The sequence below is a fragment of the Mastomys coucha genome, unplaced genomic scaffold (genome assembly GCF_008632895.1).
Source record: "Mastomys coucha isolate ucsf_1 unplaced genomic scaffold, UCSF_Mcou_1 pScaffold14, whole genome shotgun sequence".
Taxonomy (NCBI): domain Eukaryota; kingdom Metazoa; phylum Chordata; class Mammalia; order Rodentia; family Muridae; genus Mastomys; species Mastomys coucha.
Window position 1 is genome coordinate 23,035,758 of NW_022196896.1, and position 17,710 is coordinate 23,053,467.

Here is a 17,710-nt window from a genome sequence, read left to right on the forward strand (position 1 = left end):
GGGGAGGGAGAAGGGGAAGGGGAAGGGAGGGGGAAGGAGGGGGAGGGAGAGAGAAAGGCAGTGTATTTGTGTCTCATATATCTGATATATTAAAAACTCTTCCCATATGAAATGGTAATAAATGAGCAACAGTAATAGACATGACATATATATTCAGACACGTGTGTACCTATTCTACAGTAAAGTTTCTAACATACCTCAACAATGGGAAATTTTCAAAATTTCCCTTTATCTTTAATAATCTCTTTGTTTAACCCTCAGCCTTCAGATGCACAGGGAGAACACCCTGGGAGGAAAGTTTGAAAGTTGAGCTCCACTAAGGGTAGAGTGCCTCAAACAATTTGTAGTCCTACAGGAGTGTTATTAAAAACGCTGAACGTGCTGTATTACCATGGAAATTGTGGAAAACATACATTCCCAAACAAATATTACTTTTTCTCAATGGTATGAAGTAATGAAAAGCACATGTTTAAATCTGCCATCCGTGCAGTAGTTCAAGCTGCAGCTAATAGAAAATACAGAGACTGAACCCTGCTATATAAAGGATTCTTGTTACAGAAATATAATGTGAAAACCAGATGCAGACAGAAAACCTTAATCACAGATGGGAATGTAATCACTGGCATACAGAATACGTTTTTGATCAATCTTAACCATATGCTCAATGTATTTACTTTCTAAGGAATGCAATAACTTGAGAGAACCTTCTATTTGAATTCAGTTAACCTCATATTTATAATGCTTTTATCTTACTCCCCCATCCCTTCCCTGTGTACACTGAGCCAAGGTTTTAAAAGGAAGAGCTGCTGGCCTTGGCAAATCATTCTTGTATCAGTTTATCTTTCAAAAATTTAATAGGATGTAAAGACTACACACATCAAAATCAACCTCAGAAGAGATGAAGCGCAGCTGCCCAATCCAGTATCGCTCAGTCACTGCCAGGAAACCTTTCACTGCCTGAATGCATTCTCGGGAGACTTCTATCAACATCTGAGGAAGTTTTTCTTTCAGAAAATAATATATGATTATTCAGGGGGAAAAAAGGAGTATTTACACATACTTGTTTTATCTATCAACCCTGATTGATTAAACTTTAACTTTTCTTGACTGAAAACATTTTCTAGGATAAAGAACATGCATTTACATGAACAAAAACACAATTGGCCTTCGGGTTATGAAAGGAACCTACTCTACCTAAGCAAATAGGAACTTGTTGTGTTCCCGCACTCAACAGGGCTTTGCATTCTCCTTTGGAGGCACTCTTGCCATGGCCCTCAATCTGAAGAAAGTGGCAGAATTTAGTGTTTCAACCAAGACTACAGACTCTACTCAACCTCTAATGGGACGTTGCTGGACATGGCTTTTTACAGTGTCCCAAGCCACTGGTCCTGGGAACTACGTTTCAGTATCCTGGTTCCACAAGCTTCCTTGGCATACATCCACACATACTCTCCTCCTGATACACTCACATAAACACATAGCCCTCCCTTTTGCCCCATCATTGAAAATCCTACTCCAAACTCCAGTCCTCAGCCTTCTCTTCAACCACAGCTTCAGAAGACCACTTCATCTCTTCTTTACAGCTTCCTCTCGCTGCCCTCAAGACTCTGTTCACTTGAGGAACAGATAGATGCCTTCTTAACTCTCACATCTCCCTTTGGTACCCATCTCCTCTGAAACAGTTTCCAAGCCACAGGCCACCACTGGCCTCGTTTTTAACATTGTTTGCTTGTTGGCTTCATTAGCTGACACTATAGGATACATCCCACAGGTTTCTTTATTATGCTTCCCTCCCCCGACTCCCAAGTCCCGAGAGGATTTGCACCTGTGTTTCTTGTCACCCTGTCACATTGCACTTGGCACATTAAAAACAATCCAGAATAAAAACATCAAACAAGCGAACCCATCCAATGAAGTTCGGCAGTAGCCCAGTTCATCCCTTAAGACTTGGAGATATCTTTTCCTGAGCAGCTCTTAGCCAGGTGATCTTTCAGTATTCTCAAGATTCCATACCATTGTCATCTCTGTCAGGTTTGGCTACATTCTTCCTGCTAGATGCTGTGTCATGTGCCCATACCCAGGTATAGTCATTGGAGGTACTCTGGCAAACTTTGGTATGGGAAGCATGATTCTGGCAGGCCCTGACATTCTCTCTCCTTCCTTCTGCCCTGCTAAAAACACACTGGATTCCATTCCTGAAGCTAGCCACCAGGGTCTTTCCTCTTATTTGGCCACTTCCTCATCTTAAGCCTGACTACCAAGGTCCAGCTACCAAAGTATTAAAGGTCCGGCAATCAGGAGTCCCCTTTGGCTCACCTAATAACCTACCCAATTAAAATTAAATACCTTTATAAACCACCATTTTCCTACGTTCCATACCTGTCTCCTTTCTATCCTGAGGTAGTCCTTTGTCCCCTGGGGACAAATATACCGCCTGTCTCTCCATTGTTCCCTTCCCCTTCTCCCTCATCCTCTGTCTCCTGGCTTTGTCTCTTATTCCCTGTCCTCTGTCTCTGGGGCAAATAAGTCTCCTTTGTGCTGAGAACTTGTTCTTGGGGTCCTGAGCTAAGACTTTTCCTTACAGGCAAAGGCCAAGATATGAATTATTCAAACCTATAAAGGCCATACTATCACCAATGCAGAAGAAAGCACTGTGACTGACAATTGCAGTTTATCCCCATATAGCCTGTGACGGTGAGTCTTGACTGGATTAAGAGAGGTCTAGGAGATGGGTAAAGAAAAATACACTTCTAGGTATGTCTGAGAGAGCATTACCAGAAACATTTAATATCTGGGATAACAATTGACAATGGTAAGGACCTACCCCCAATAGTATGGGGGTGCAGATGAAACAAAACTGGAAGAGTGAACCATTGGGGCAGCAGAGGCTCACACCTCTCCTGCCTTCTCTGTTTGATATATATTCTCTGCCATCTGTTCCCATCTCGGTGATTATTTTGCTTCCACACAGACCTGCAAGAGTAGGTGGCCTTCTCCAGACTAAAACCTTTGAAACAGAGAGCCAAAATAAACCTTTTTTGCTTTAAATTGTTTCTCTTGGCTATTTGTTACAGTGACACAATATTAACTTAAACTTAAAGGCAGCCACTCACTGTAGCAAGTTTTAGACACAGAGTTCTTTCAGTTTGTTAGGGAAGAGATTTTATCTCATTCTCTCTGTGCCTTTAGATTTTATACTGGTACAGCACACACATTCAAAGACTCAGTGTTACTTTGTGAATGTAGTCAGTTTGCATTGTTTGACACTAAAAAGAAGAGAGTCCTGGCAAAATCTTTCATCTTATCCTTGCAGCTATATCCCTGCCCTCAAGACTTTGCACACATTGAGTCATGACCAGATGCTAGTATCACCTCAGAAATGGTTTTCCAGGCAGGAGAATTCACCTGACTCCTCCCATGCCCATCATTCTCGAATCGTTTCCTGTCTGCACTGTATCTGACACTGTGTGAGCACATCTTACTGTCTTTTTTATTAACTGTCTCCCTCTTGTTTTATTCATTATCCTAGCCCCCATCCTTGGCATTACGCTTAGCACATAGCAGTAATACAGAATAAAAAGAATCACACATATGAACCCGACTAAAGTGGTATCACAGGGGCTCAGTTCTGGGATCCCCACAAACCTTTCTCTACATAGCTACTGACCATATGACCTTTCTGTGGTGCTCAAATTGATCTAACACTCTGATCTTTATCAGGGTTGGCCACCTTCTTCCTACTAGATGCTGTGTATAAAAACCCTTTCCCATCTGTACTGTAGAGCCAAAGGCTATGGTTCTGCTAATTAAAACAAAATCAAAGGTCTTTACTCAAAGCTAACCTGCTAAAATTATAATTTTTCTTTATGAACGCTACTACTATACTAATGATAGAATTAAGTCCTATTACTAAACTGCAGCAGTTATCAGGATGCAGGTAAACACTTTGAAATAACAAAGAAAACAATACTGTTAATGAATGTATTGTGATTTATTTTCTCCCCTATAATTTCATCTGTGAAAGACTATCTCTAGAGGATAAAAGAGAGAAACAATTATTTCCAAAGAGTAGTTTTCTTAAATAAAGGTACTTGAACCACACTGGCAACCTTCACATAAAAGAAAAAAGAGATTCTGGAAATTTCTGCATCTGGAATTGACCTTGCCTCTGTCAAGAGGATTCTACAATCTCCCAGAAGCAAACATAGTCTTGACACAGTTATCCCTTATTAGCTTATCAGACAAAATACAAAATCACCACCACCACCATCACAAAATCACCACCACCACAGCCGCATCTCAGAAACTTGCAAAGTTAGGGTATTTTCAAACCCTAAGTAATAACTTTTCCAAAAGCAATGAAAAGCCTTGTTTTCCACTGATGGGGTAATTCTCACCTGCTGCCTGTGTGGCTACCGCTATTTACAGGGCTGTTCCTACCTAGTGAGATTTAAGGATCTCCAGGAGAGTGCTAATAAGCCCTGGATCAGTGGTGATACCTTAAAGCAACCAAGTCAGCCCTTGCCCAATACCACCCGTGCAGGATCATGTGAGGTTGGCCAAGAGAGGTTGCTCCCATCTGGGGGGATGAGGTGGGGGAGTTTGATAGCAGAGAAAAGAGAATTGTTACTCAGTTGGCTTTCTCCTTCAGCATTTATATTCAGTTTAGGGCCTGAGCCAATGATATGTTACTGTTTATTCTCAGAGGGCCATCCTTCCCCAATTAATCCTCAAAAAAAAAAAAGAAGAAGGAAAGGAAGGAAGGAAGGAAGGGAGGGAGGGAGGGAAGGAGGAAAGGAGGGAAGGAGGGAGGGAAGAACAGAAGGAGGGAGAAATGAAAGAAACCTCTCACAGATATACCCAAAAGTCTGCCTCATTAATGCAGTAGGCATTTCTCAATCCAGTCAGGCTGACAAAATTAAGCATCACAGAGGGTATTGTATTTTTAGTCACTGCTACACAATATACAAGCCAAAATACGGCTGCAATAAATTGTGCATTTGAAAAGAGAACACAATAAAAAAAGGGACCAAGGTGGAGAGAGGTGGGTCAAGAAAACAAAAGACTTGCTGTTGAAACCAAGTTTGTTCTTTGCTTTTAGCCATTAAATGTTTCCAGAGAAATCTCCCTGAATGACTTGAGCTCAAGGTGTGAGCTTTTTCACTATTTAACAAAGCACCATAAAGGATCCCAACTGTTCTGTCCATACTCCCATACTAAAAGGGGCTGGTGAACCAGCTAAATCTCATGAAGAGATTCTATCAGGAGAGAGGCCTAGTCTCAAAGCCTCTCTAGAGGCTGAGGAGAAGGTAAAGTGGTCCTAGTCTCACTTAGTCCCCAGAAAGCACACAAGTAGCCCAGGCAAAAAGAGAAAACCCTACCTATGGCCAGGTATATTCCCATATCACCAGAGTCAAGCAGAATCATTCAGTATTTTCTAAAGGGAGGAATGGCCACAAAAGGAGATACACTAGGAGTTTCTAGAAAATTAGGTTGACAATTACATACTGGGGAAGCCCAAAGAACAGCACTCTTTATGTGCCTCTTATCCCAATCAACTTCTCCATGCTCTTGGAGACCATGCTATTATGGTCTCAGTGAGTACTGTTTCTAAAGTGAAAGAAGAAGTAGATTAAGTCAAAGGACCTTGTGAACCAGGCCTCCTCTCTGGCACACTCTATTGCTCTCAGGCAGGGAAGGGACAGTCACCTTCTCCCAGATGGGTGAAGCCCTGGGCCAGTGAGCCTCAGGCTCACACTGCAGCCTGTTGTTCTACAGCAGATGATATCACCAAAGATGTATTAAAAGCTTCGTACCTAAGCACCTGCTTCTTCTGACAACGGATGCTTGGGCCTCCTTTTCTTCTCTAGGTGCAACAATGCTGTTCGTTTCTTGCACATCAACCACAACTAGAACTGCATGCAGATTTTGAGCATGGGTAGCAAGCAGGGCACCCTCTCCTCTTTGCCCTTCTCACCTAAAAACATACTTCAAAAACGATTCTCAGACAATAACATGATTGCCCTTTGAAAAGAGGATGCTTTTATGGTGAAGTTTTTCCAAGATTTTTTACCTGTGAAAATTAATTTCTATCAAGCAGAGTTGATAACAGAAGAGAAAAATCCATCCAAAAATCAATCCTGACAGATCTGATTAAAGCTCAAAAATAAAGATAAACAAGGTGTTTTCAAATTAAGCAACACGGCACAAGGCCTTGACATGATGTGATCTTGTGGGTTTTTTTTTTTCTTTTTGTTTTTTTGAGACAGGGTTTCTCTGTATAGCCCTGGCTGTCCTGGAACTCACTCTGTTGACCAGGGTGGCCTCGAACTCAGAAATCCGACTGTCTCAGCCTCCCAAGTGCTGGGATTAAAGGCGTGCACCACCACCGCCCAGCCCATGATCTTGTGTTTTATTAACTCCCAAACTTTCTATGCATGGGGTATGGTATGTGATAATACATTTTAAATGTATAAGAAGGTAGCCTTTCAACAAAAGGTAGTCTTAAAGATAATTTTAAAAACCCTCCAAATTTTTTAAATAACTGTTGTATTTATAGATAAACAGTTAGGAAAATGGTATTCTTCTTACAAGACCAGCAGTGTGTTTTTATTATAAACATTTTTATTAAAATACAAACAATTAAAAATAAGAAATACAGTATGATAAAAATGTATTTCTCAATTTAATGCATCAGATAAATACAAATATTAAGGAAAGAAACAACATGGGAAAATATTTGTTATATAAGCACAGACTGATGACCAAGAACACCAACAAGAGAAGGCCTCAGAAACTATCCTAGAACTCCAAGGTTCTAGTATCAATATCCATATGGCTGTTATATTGTCACTACATAAGCGGCATTATGTTTGCTATGTTATACTTTATGGATAATTTACATGACAGCTTTTCAGGTCCTGGCAGCTACAGTGATTACAAAGAAAGTTGGAAAAACAGTCACTGCCAAAATTCAATACACCTTCCAGACTTAATTCACTATAATATTTTCCAACTACTTTCATGTTTCAATCTATATGAAAAAACATGACCTTAGGAATTTTATTCTAAAAGTCCTTGTGCATGGACTGAGTCTTTGGTAGATTTTTTTTTTCCTTTGAGACAGGCTGTGTAATAATGTGGGTCCAAATTCATCTCTTGGCCTCTGTGTTGTGGACACAAGAATAAGCCACCATGTCAGGTTCATAAGTAGTTTGACCAGTATTCTTCCAATACTAAATTCTCTTAACGGGGGTGGGGTTGGGGTGGGGGTGGGTGTTACAGAGCTATTTGATAGCATTTTTATTACTGTCCTTTAGCATATCAAAGGAATTACTCTGCTCTTCTAATAGGAGGCCTCCATTTAAAAGTAAAAGCCATGGTCCACACATGCCACCATATTAAGCTCACTATCTGTTGATTGCAAAGGTATAAAAAGATTAATTTCTATTTCTAGCAACAATATTTTAATGTATATTTGTTCTTACTTAAAGAAGCCTTGAAAGGTATTATTGCGTGAAAATGTATTTGGTCTATAGACAATTCACAGCACATTAAAGAGCTGAAGCTAGGTTCAAAGACTTGCCTAGTCCAGAAGAGCAGAGTCTGGAATCTGATATGTACCCATTTCCAAGATGGTCTCCATTCCCATCAACTGATCCTTCCCTCGATATCCTGTCCTTTCTATGTTCTCACCACTACGCAATGTTAGAGCTGAGAGAAGTTTTCTAGAACCAAATATCAATATTTGTAAGACATAAAAGCATGTAAAGCACAAGTGGCTTTTGCAGAATGGGCAGCTAATGGTTCAGCAGGCTGATCACTTTTTATTCTAGAAGATATCTACAGAGAGAAGGGTCACAGCCTTCCGAAAGAGGCTCAGGGAGCCAAATCCATGAGAGGGACAAGACCCAAAGAAATACACCTGTGGAACCACGTCTACCACTTGGTAGTCCTGTCTCCTCCTCCCCAAAATAACGGCAACCTTGAGAATTCCTTGGGCCAAAGGATCAAAATGACTCTTCAGCTCCTCTCTGGTACTGGAATGTTTTGTGTCTATAGTAGGGCAGGAAGGCTGCTGCTTCAACAAGCAGCCAAAAAATTCCCAAGTTGTAACACGCTTAGCACTTGACTTGACCTGGTTGTTAACCCCAGCCCTCTACACCCCACAAATCCCCTCTCTATCTATTCCCTATTTTTTTCTTAGAAATGCTGTTTGCATCTGGCTCTTCCTTGTCATCCTCTTAACCCAACCATGGTCATCTTTCTGCAATCTAGATCTACAATCTAAACTGCTGAAAAAGGGGGCTGGTGTTGTAGCTCACTGATCAAATGCTAGCTAAGAAGGCACAAACCCCTGGATTCAATCCCCTGCATAGCAAACAAAGCAACAAACCACAATAAATGAGCTGATATAAATAGACTGCTTGGTCTTGGCCTCCATGCCTTCCCTACCCACAGGACATCAGACCCATCACAACAGGACCAACCCCAGAGACACAGTCTTCACAAGGCTCATGGCCTCCCCTAGCCTAGGACATCTGTTCTTTTTCTTTTCTTTCTTTTTTTCCTTCTCTTTCATATGTTGATTTTAGATTTCCTTCATGATGGTGTCTGTTGTTCAAGAGAAGTTCAACTACAAAAACAAATTTATTATACAAATTGAACTGTTTGAGCCTTACAGTTGGAAAGGGAGACAAGGCCCCAAGCACAGGCAGGGACCTTCCCTGTTACTTCCCAAGAAGATGGTGCCCAAGTCAAGTGTTTTATCTACAAATGGTCCTTTTGCTCTTACTTTGTACTCATTGCCCCACCACCTTTCTTTTACAGCTAGTTGTTAATGCATTTTGCAACTCCACTTACTCTTCATCCCAGTACTCTTACCTCTCTTGCCTTGTAAAGCACTGTTGACCAAAACAGCAGCCAGGCATTGATAAATCCTCCCGTCTCAAGGCAGCTTAAATGCCAACTTACTCTCTCACTCTAAGATCCCACTAATGAGGCTGGAAAGATGGGCCAGCAGTTAAGATTACCAGAATTCAGGTCCTAGCACCAGATTGCTTACAACTACCTGCAACTCAAGCTCCATGGGAAACAACACCCTCCTTTGCTCTCTGCCTACACACACACACACACACACACACACACACACACACACACACACACATACAAACACACACATACACACACACTCAGACCAAAACACATACACATGCAGCTCACAGACACAGACACGCATACCACACACAAACACATACACATGCAGCTCACAGACACAGACACGCATACCACACACAAACACATACACATGCAGCACACTCCGACACACTCAGAGTGGTACACACACAACACACACTCACACAGATAGACACATATACATACACACACAAACAAAAATAAGCCCCACTTATTGAGCCACTTAGTTAATAATCTAGGTATACTACTATCACTGTACCCTATTAAACCTGTCCCCAAAGGGTGTGATATTTAGTGGGGACTGAGCCCCACTGGCTAAAGTCTCCTCCTACCAACCTGCCTTACATCCAACAGGCATTACCAACTTACTTTAATTTCCTTGCAGGAGTACACATTTCACTTTTCATTGGTCACTCTAGGAAGTGCCTTTACCTGGGTTACATTGCTAGTGTGTGACTCTTGAAAAATCAACCTCAGGTTTCATGAGCTGCCTCTTTCCTCTTTTATTACTCTTTATTTCTATATCCAGTACTTTCTGTCTTCTCCCCAGTGGCCACCTGAAAGCTTAGCTTGAACATATCAATGGAGACTCGTCACATTTCTTTTTTGTTCTCCATCTTCGCTGACCCCTCACCCCTCTTGTTTAAACAAAATAATGTGAAGTCATTGTCTATATACTGCTATCCAGGAGAGGTCAGGTGTGGATTTCTTATCTAAACAGTTCCAGCTAGAGATGAGAATGCAACTGTGAGCAAGTGAACAAAGGGACCTGGAGAGTGTAAAAGACAATACTTATCTGACACCCTGAGAGTTTCAGAATTCTAAGTTCCTTAAGAAGTCTTTCACCTCGAAGGGTTATTATATCAGTCCGATAAACTCCCAATTCCTGCTCCAGTATTATTTGTTATTCTTCCCTGATGTGTTTGCTCATCACTGTGTATGTAACACATTCATGGACTCAGAAGATAAACTAGCAGACTTTTAGGTTCTGTCACATCCTCCTCCTGTCTTGTGGTCAGGGAAAGGGATGGGGAACTTTTAAATGGACTAACCAACCCTGGACAACCAAACAAAGTGACAAATTTCCTAAGACACTGCTGAAAGCATCAGTAGTACAAGTACAAGGCTCAAAGTGATAGGAAACATTTTCTGCAGTATGCCGGGACATTGGCCTGGCATCGTTATCAGTGCAGGCTCTTTTGGGGACCACCATCTGTCTGCTTGTCTACAACATTAGGCTCCAGCCTTCTGAATGTTACTTGCTGAAGTCCTCAGACATGTCCTGCAAAAGAGCCCCCCCCCCCACAACCCCTAAATACTCTTTATAAAACATCTCACAACCCAGCAGCTCCACTACCTTATCACCTGGACACACAGCTCTCCTCCCCTACTTCCCCCACTTCCCCTCATGTTATCAGTAGATCACTAGTTCAACTTCTTTATAGTCTTCTGACATCTCCTGGGAATACATTGTCTAATGAATCTTAGTTATTATCCCACCCAATGGAATCAAGTTCTAATGAAGAACTCGCTGCATCTCTACTTTAAAAACAGATCCCTTTATGACAAAGAATTTGCATTTAGTCTCATACTGAACTCTGAACATCAGTGGAAAAAATATTCTGTGGCCTATGAAATAAGAGTGATCCCTGTGACTTCCATTTGTAGTGCATATTGAAAGTAGCTATTTTCCCAAGCTCTGTCAACCAATGATCTCCTTAGTAAACAGCAAAAGTTTCCTGGATGACAGTGAAGTGCTCACCTTGATCAAACAAATGCAACTGTTTCTACTTGTCAAAGAAACCTAGCCATGCTTTAGCAATTGATAAGTTAGGAAACATGGCAAACCCCAAGTATCTGTGTTTTAATATCCATTGATTTTATAAACAGGCAACAAACACAAAATCAATGTGCTGATGGTAATAACTACATTTTTAAACTCTTCAGACAAAGCATATGGTCAGGTTTTCAGGTTTCTTTTAAGACTTGACGTTAGCCACATAGCAATGTACTGTTGTCTGCTTAAATAAGTTATCAGTTTCTGCCCACAAAGTTATTTAGAGCAGCTGTTTTCTACATCTCCCAAGTGACTCAGGTCCAGACTTTGAGCTATGGAATACAGTGAATGCCTACTAATCCTATCCAATCTCCACTCCCTTTACTTCAGTCCTATGGCCCTGCACAAGACCACTGACCTACCCAGTGACTATGAAGGAGAAACATGAAGCCTATTTCCTTTTGACAGAAGTCTCTCCTCACAGCATAAACTGATCCATTCTCCATTTACTGTCCCTGAAATAGGGAAGGTAGTGACTAACACTCCATACAATTACCTAATGTCCAGGATGGCTCTGGAAGCCTAACTCCATCTTCTCAGTGCCTTTTCTCCTCATACAGGTGCATGGAGAGCCAGTGGACCCCACCATAACCCATCTCGCATCAATATGAAGACAAACAGTGCCCCTCAAACACATTGTCAATGATACAGAGAATGCTTGTAAGGAAATTCGCAAATCTATTCCTGGAATCAGACAAGCCATGGGAGACACCCTGAATTTCCCTCTGAGGAATTCATCTGAAAACTGAGGTAACTCTTATTCTACCCACGAAGCCAGACAAAACTGAAAGGACAGGACATCCATCCCTTGGCCTCTCAGGGCACTACAGATCCATACCAGGTACTTTTTTTTTTATAACATCAAGTGCTATGTGCCATGAAACCAGTTACAATCTCAACTTCTCTAGAGTACAAGATGCTGCTAATCCTTTTCCTCCTAGCTGGAAATGGTATATATTTGCAGCCAATTCCAAGTCTTAAGAAACTGAGGCAGCAAGAGCTGAGCTGCAGGCCAGCTTAGGCTATGCATAGGTCAGTCTGAGCTACATAGATCGACCTTTACCCAAAACCCCAAAACAAAAGAGAAACACCCCTTTCCTCTTTCCTGTCAGGAAGAAAATATGTTAAGATGACAGAACAAGAGATAAAGACGGACAACAGCCCACAGGGTAGGAAGAGGCTGTGTCAGTGAGCAAAAATCTGTCCCAGGATGTTAGATGGAGACAAGGGAATAGAAAAGCTACTCATAAGCCCAGTGCAGGATGAACTTATTAGAGGCAGATGAGTGAAATTATCTTTAGAAATATGGTGGTATACACATTGGCACACATTTGGGTCTATCCAGGGACACGCTAGCAGGGAGCAGTTGCCTCCTGCTCAGTGTGACACAAGGTGTATTAAGTAAAAGAATACAGTGTCTGCTAAGGAGATCTCCAAGGCCGGCATTCAGAGAATAAGAACCTAGTTATCAGAACTTCAGCACAAAGTAGGTCAGTTTGGGGAACACAAAGAAACCTCAGTTTTAAAACTTGCAGTCAAAGAGGAGCATTGTAAGGTGCCTTTAATCTAAGCACACGGGAGGCAGAGGCAGGCAGATCTCTGTGAGTTCAAGGCCACCCTGATCTACATAGTGACTTTCAGAACAGCCAGAGCTCTATAGTGAAACCTTGACTAAAAAAATTAACTAATTGAATAAATAAATAAATAAATAAAACTATGATCAAAAGTACAGTCAAGAGTGGCTGTGGCTAGTCTGAGCCATGGGTTGGAGTTCCCTGACAGGAAGAGAGTAAGTAGCTAGTCAATCATTCATTTCAAGTCTACAATGAAAATGTATATGAAAGTTAGGAGCGAGATGCAGTACATCTCTGTCATCTGTTGACTATTTCCCTTTATCCCAACGCAACTACATGGTGGTCTCTGATGCCTCAGAACTCACTCTGAAGTAGTCTTTGCCCCAGATATTGAAAGATTAATGAGGACAATCAATCACTTTTTCCAAGGCATTTACAGGGTTTAGATGGTGGAGACTCACTGGTAAATTTACATTTGTGCTCTTTGTATTTTTCTTTCACAATATCTATATTGTAAAGGCCCTCTCCATTCACCCAAATATTGATTTGTCTTCAGACTTTGGCCAAAACAACATCCACAAAAGCAAATGATTTTGTCATTCCATCATGTGTTATGCGTTATAACAGACAAAATGTCACAAATTGAAACTACAATGTAGGTATTCCATACCCAGTCTGTGTGATACTGGGGACCAAATCTAGGGTACCCTATAGCTAAGCAAGCACTCTCCCTATTGAGCTGTCTCTCCAGCCTCAGAGGCTCGCTGTCTGTCACTGAAAATGTTACTAGTTTTAAGCAATGTAAATGGCTTAAAACTTCTTCCAAACAAGAAAGCACCATGCCATAAACTTCAACCATGGAACATTACTTTACCAGTGGTTCTGATGTAAGAGCCTGGCATCATTCCAAAACTCCCAGGAAAAGACCTAGAAAACTCTTCTCTTTTGAGGCATAAAGTGCTGTGGCTTCAGCACAATCCATTCTAACCAATGAGACTGTCTGTGTTTGTGAACAAGCTTTCAATAAAGCCTCTACTCTTTCTCATTTTTGCACTCTCTCTCTCTCTCTCTCTCTCTCTCTCTCTCTCTCTCTCACTCCCTCCCTCTCTCTCTATCCCCCATCCCTTCTTACCTCCCTCTCCCCTCCCCCTCCCTCTCTGCCTTTCTCTCAGCAGAATGGTTGGAAGGCAGTTTCAGACTGTGCAGCCAAGGAAAACTCTGAACTTTTAATCCTCCTACCTCCAAGTGCTGAGATTACAGGTATAAACCAGCATGCTTGGCTCAGGCTCTTTCCTTGAAAGTGGCGAAATACACGTACCAATGAATATACCCATATACTACTAAACTTACTTGATGATGTGCCAGAACACCACAATACTGGTGGTTCATTGTGCTTCAGATTGGAAGTGACACTCCTTAAGATAATACTCTTTGTCTGATGGCATACACACAATCTTTCATTCAATAACACCTTCAGTTGTGGTCTGCAACCACTTCTTCTTTCGACCTGATGTTTGTAAAGAACTACTGCATTTATAAATAATAACAGAAATGCTATTTTTGCAAATCAACATGTTCATATGTCAAAGTATCTGACATCCCTTTCTCCTTTACTGAGCTCTTCTGAGTTGATCTGTGAAGAATGTGTCTAGCCACTCAAGTGTGAAGCCACAAGCTACACAGTTCATTGATCCTCAGCAGTGATCGGGTCTCACCCTGGACAAATGACTTTAGCCACAAGTCAAACCAAGTGCGATCAATCCTTGAATCAATACGTAACCTTATCCACTCGTCTTCTTCTACCTTCAATGTCTATGCCTATATTACATGTAGATAGTGTCACCACTCACTCTTGTTATATGGATGAGGTATTTTTCATTATGATTCTTTTAAATATATTCTGGAGTTTTGTTTTTAATTAATACTAAATGTATTTAAAGAACACTTCTTTCCTAGAAATGTCACCAGTAAAATGCATCCAATTTTTCCTCTAATGTGGTCCATAAAACTTATTTGATTAGCAGTACTATAGAGGCCAAAGCCTTTGTATGCAGGCACTCAAGCATAATTTAATCATTTTATTTAAGCATGAAAAAAAATATTTGAAAGCCCTGTTAGGTAAAATATCCCTGATTAGTTTAAACTTACATTTGGAGGTATATTAAAGGTGGACTACACCACAGAGAGCTCAGTATGCAACAGAATAGTGTTGACTTTCTCACAGTAGTTACTGTTAAGTTAAAAAAACTACACTATTAGAGAATGTAAGGAAGAAGAACCTCTTTGTAAATAAACATGTTTTAAACAATTCTTTGAAATAAATTTTGTTTCCTGGGATACCTTTTTCTATTATCAGGATTTTCACCTATAGGAACCTCTTTTTATAGCGAAAACAAGATGAGGCCCCAATTGCATAACATCATTTATCTTCTGAGGAAGAAAGGACCAGCAAATGAAAATGCACATCAGGCAAGAGGCTGTCAGAATAGAAAATTGTCTTTTTTATATTTTTATTTTTATTTTGTTTTGTTTTTAAATAACCCATTCGCATTAACAAAAGGCTGCAGTAGCTTCCAAATTATAGGTTGTTATTTTTAGTGGAAGTAGTTCAATATTCATATTGGAGCAGATGTAGCAGTTCAACAAAACAGCTCTTCAAATCCTGCACAAATTGAAAACAGGAAAACTGATTGCTTTTCCTCCTATCACTTTCCTTTTCTGAATTGACACTTTTAGCCTGCTGAAGATTTCCACATGGCTTTCATCTCCACAGCACCTGCTGATCAAATGGAAGCCTAGCATTTTCATGAAAATGGTCTAAAAGACTAGTTTTGTTCTAAAACACCGCAAAGGGCATCAGTCCCCTGCTTGATGGCCGGAGTCACAGTGTACTATGTATAAGTCATGGTCATTAAACTTTTAAGAAACTATGTTTAGTCTCTTCTGGCTTTATTCCTTATCTACCGTGGTGTGGTTCTAATTTCTTGGTCTCTGGTGTCTACCTAATACTTGATTTTATTATGTAAAGACTATGCAAAGTGTGTAAAATGCCAGGCAACAAGAGGACAGCAAATTATACTTTGTCTGCATCTGCCTGAAGCATAGAATATCACTGTTTCTGGACACAGCTGAACATGGGGAGTCACATCTCATCCATTCCCTGCTGCATCCTCCAGAGGCTACAGAGCAGTCAGCGGCAGTCCCTGTGCCCATCTCTAAGACACAGGCTTAGCTCCTCGACTGGAACAAAACGGTTATCGCCCAAACACAAGCTGGCCACCTGCTGTAAAGATCTTGGGGAGAGCAAAAGGAAATCTTGGAAATGGGTATTTGATATAATATAAATATATATATAATATATATATATTATATATAATATATATAATAATATATATATAATATATTTGATATAATATAAATAATATAATGGGTAAATACTCAAGATTGCTAAATTGCTTTCCCTAGGTTTCGAATAACCATACGTTAATATATAGTATTCAGTTTTGAAAAAAAAAATGACTGATATTCCTAAAACATGTCATCTGACGGTCTCTTAACCAAAAATTCTACCCTCCTTCTGAAGGACCAAAGGCTGGCCTTTCCCCTTCTGTGTGGGTGACAAGGTAGAAAAGACACTCAGTAATCGAGGTGCCACTCCGGCCAGTCGGCCAGTGAATTTCACTGTTTTGTCATGGTCACTGAGGCAACAGCAAACCTGCAATGTCAATATGTTCAGTCAATGGGAGTAAAATAATGGGACTTATTGTCTTCCCCCATCGATCTGCTGCTGTCAACAAGGAAACGTGTCCTTCTGGCTTTAAACAAATTTTAATTAGGCTTTTAGTTACTGGCTCATATCTACCTACCTATGAAAACACCTATCTTAACAATGAGTAGGAGGCAGAAGCAATCATGTTGTCTTCTTTTATTCAGTCTAAGAACCTTCTAAAGTTTAGATCATAAAATTTTGAAAGACGTTCATAAGTTAAGTGACAATTTGCCTCATTTTTCCCCACACTGACTTCAAGCAAAAGATGGTCTGGTTCAAACACAAAATACAGTATCTCTACCAGACCCAGACTGATGCTCGCCCTTCTAGCCAGAGTTGAACCATAATCTACAGTTCTCTTCCTTCCATATTAAAAGTGGGCTTCATTAGCTTTTCAGGCTCTTCCCAGGACTCAAAGCAACAATTCATCACCTGTTCAAAACAAGCCACGCAAAACCAAGCATAGATGTCCAAAACCCCACTGCTTCAGCCCATTACTCACTTTATCAACCCTAAAGAGAAACGGTGAGAGAGCACCTTTAAAATAAGACAGGTGCATAAGTGCTGGAATAAAACATTGTAAGTCATTCAAATCGCACCTAAGTTCCCTAGTCCTTCCCCCTTTTACCAAGAGAGACCCTGTCACCTCAAAATCAAAATAAAATACATCTAATCAAGTTGTTAAGAGTTCTTCCTCTCTCTTTTACATCTGAGGGCTCCAGCGTCCGATCAACAAATAATCTATTGTTCCCCCTTTATCGAGTCTCTTTAAACCTATTCAGACTGGCAACACTAAACCCAATTAAAGATAAGGCCCTCGGTAATCTCACCTCCGCGAGTTCCCCGTCTGGATAGCAGAGGTGATGGGAGATAGCGGGGAGGCCAGGGCCGCTGCCTCCTCCTCACCCAATACAACAAAAGGCAGATCCTCTCCCTCTCCCTCTGTAATCTTTAAATGTAAATTCCCTCTGGCAGCTAAGAGGAGCTCCCGATAACAGGTTACATCTTCACTTCCCTGGCTCTTATCTGCTCCCGATCGTTGGGGGGCCGCCCCCACGCCGCGCCCCGCCCCGCCGCCCCCAGCCCTGCCGCGGAGATTACCTTCCGGCGGCGAGCGCGCGAGGCGGCCGGCCGCGCGGCCCCCACACCGCCGCTTTGTATTCATTAAACACACATCGGAGCTTATCAGAAGTAAAGGGCTGGTCGGGATGGCACATTGTGTGTGAGTGAGTGTGTGCGCGCGGAAGGGAAAGGAGAGGAGCCAACGTGCATCAGGGTGATTACAATATCAGCAGGGCCCAGATGGAGGCAGGAAAATAAACAGAGGGTGCGTGC

General features: G+C 41.3%; 1 protein-coding gene across 6 annotated transcripts in view; it reads right to left on the reverse strand.

The window, feature by feature from the left end:
• Positions 1-17,710, reverse strand: part of Runx1t1 (RUNX1 partner transcriptional co-repressor 1) — a 154,548-nt gene that overhangs the window by 128,513 nt on the left and 8,325 nt on the right. For 2 of the 6 annotated variants that reach the window (XM_031366577.1, XM_031366575.1), the window contains exon 1: positions 17,477-17,704. The exons of 2 other annotated variants lie outside the window; for them this stretch is intronic. In XM_031366577.1, the coding sequence (XP_031222437.1) occupies positions 17,477-17,540 (64 nt within the window). In that variant the 5' untranslated portion in view covers positions 17,541-17,704. Of the gene's footprint in view, positions 1-17,205; positions 17,438-17,476; positions 17,705-17,710 lie in introns of those variants that run through there. 2 more of the 6 variants (XM_031366576.1, XM_031366580.1) reach the window with 2 other exon arrangements.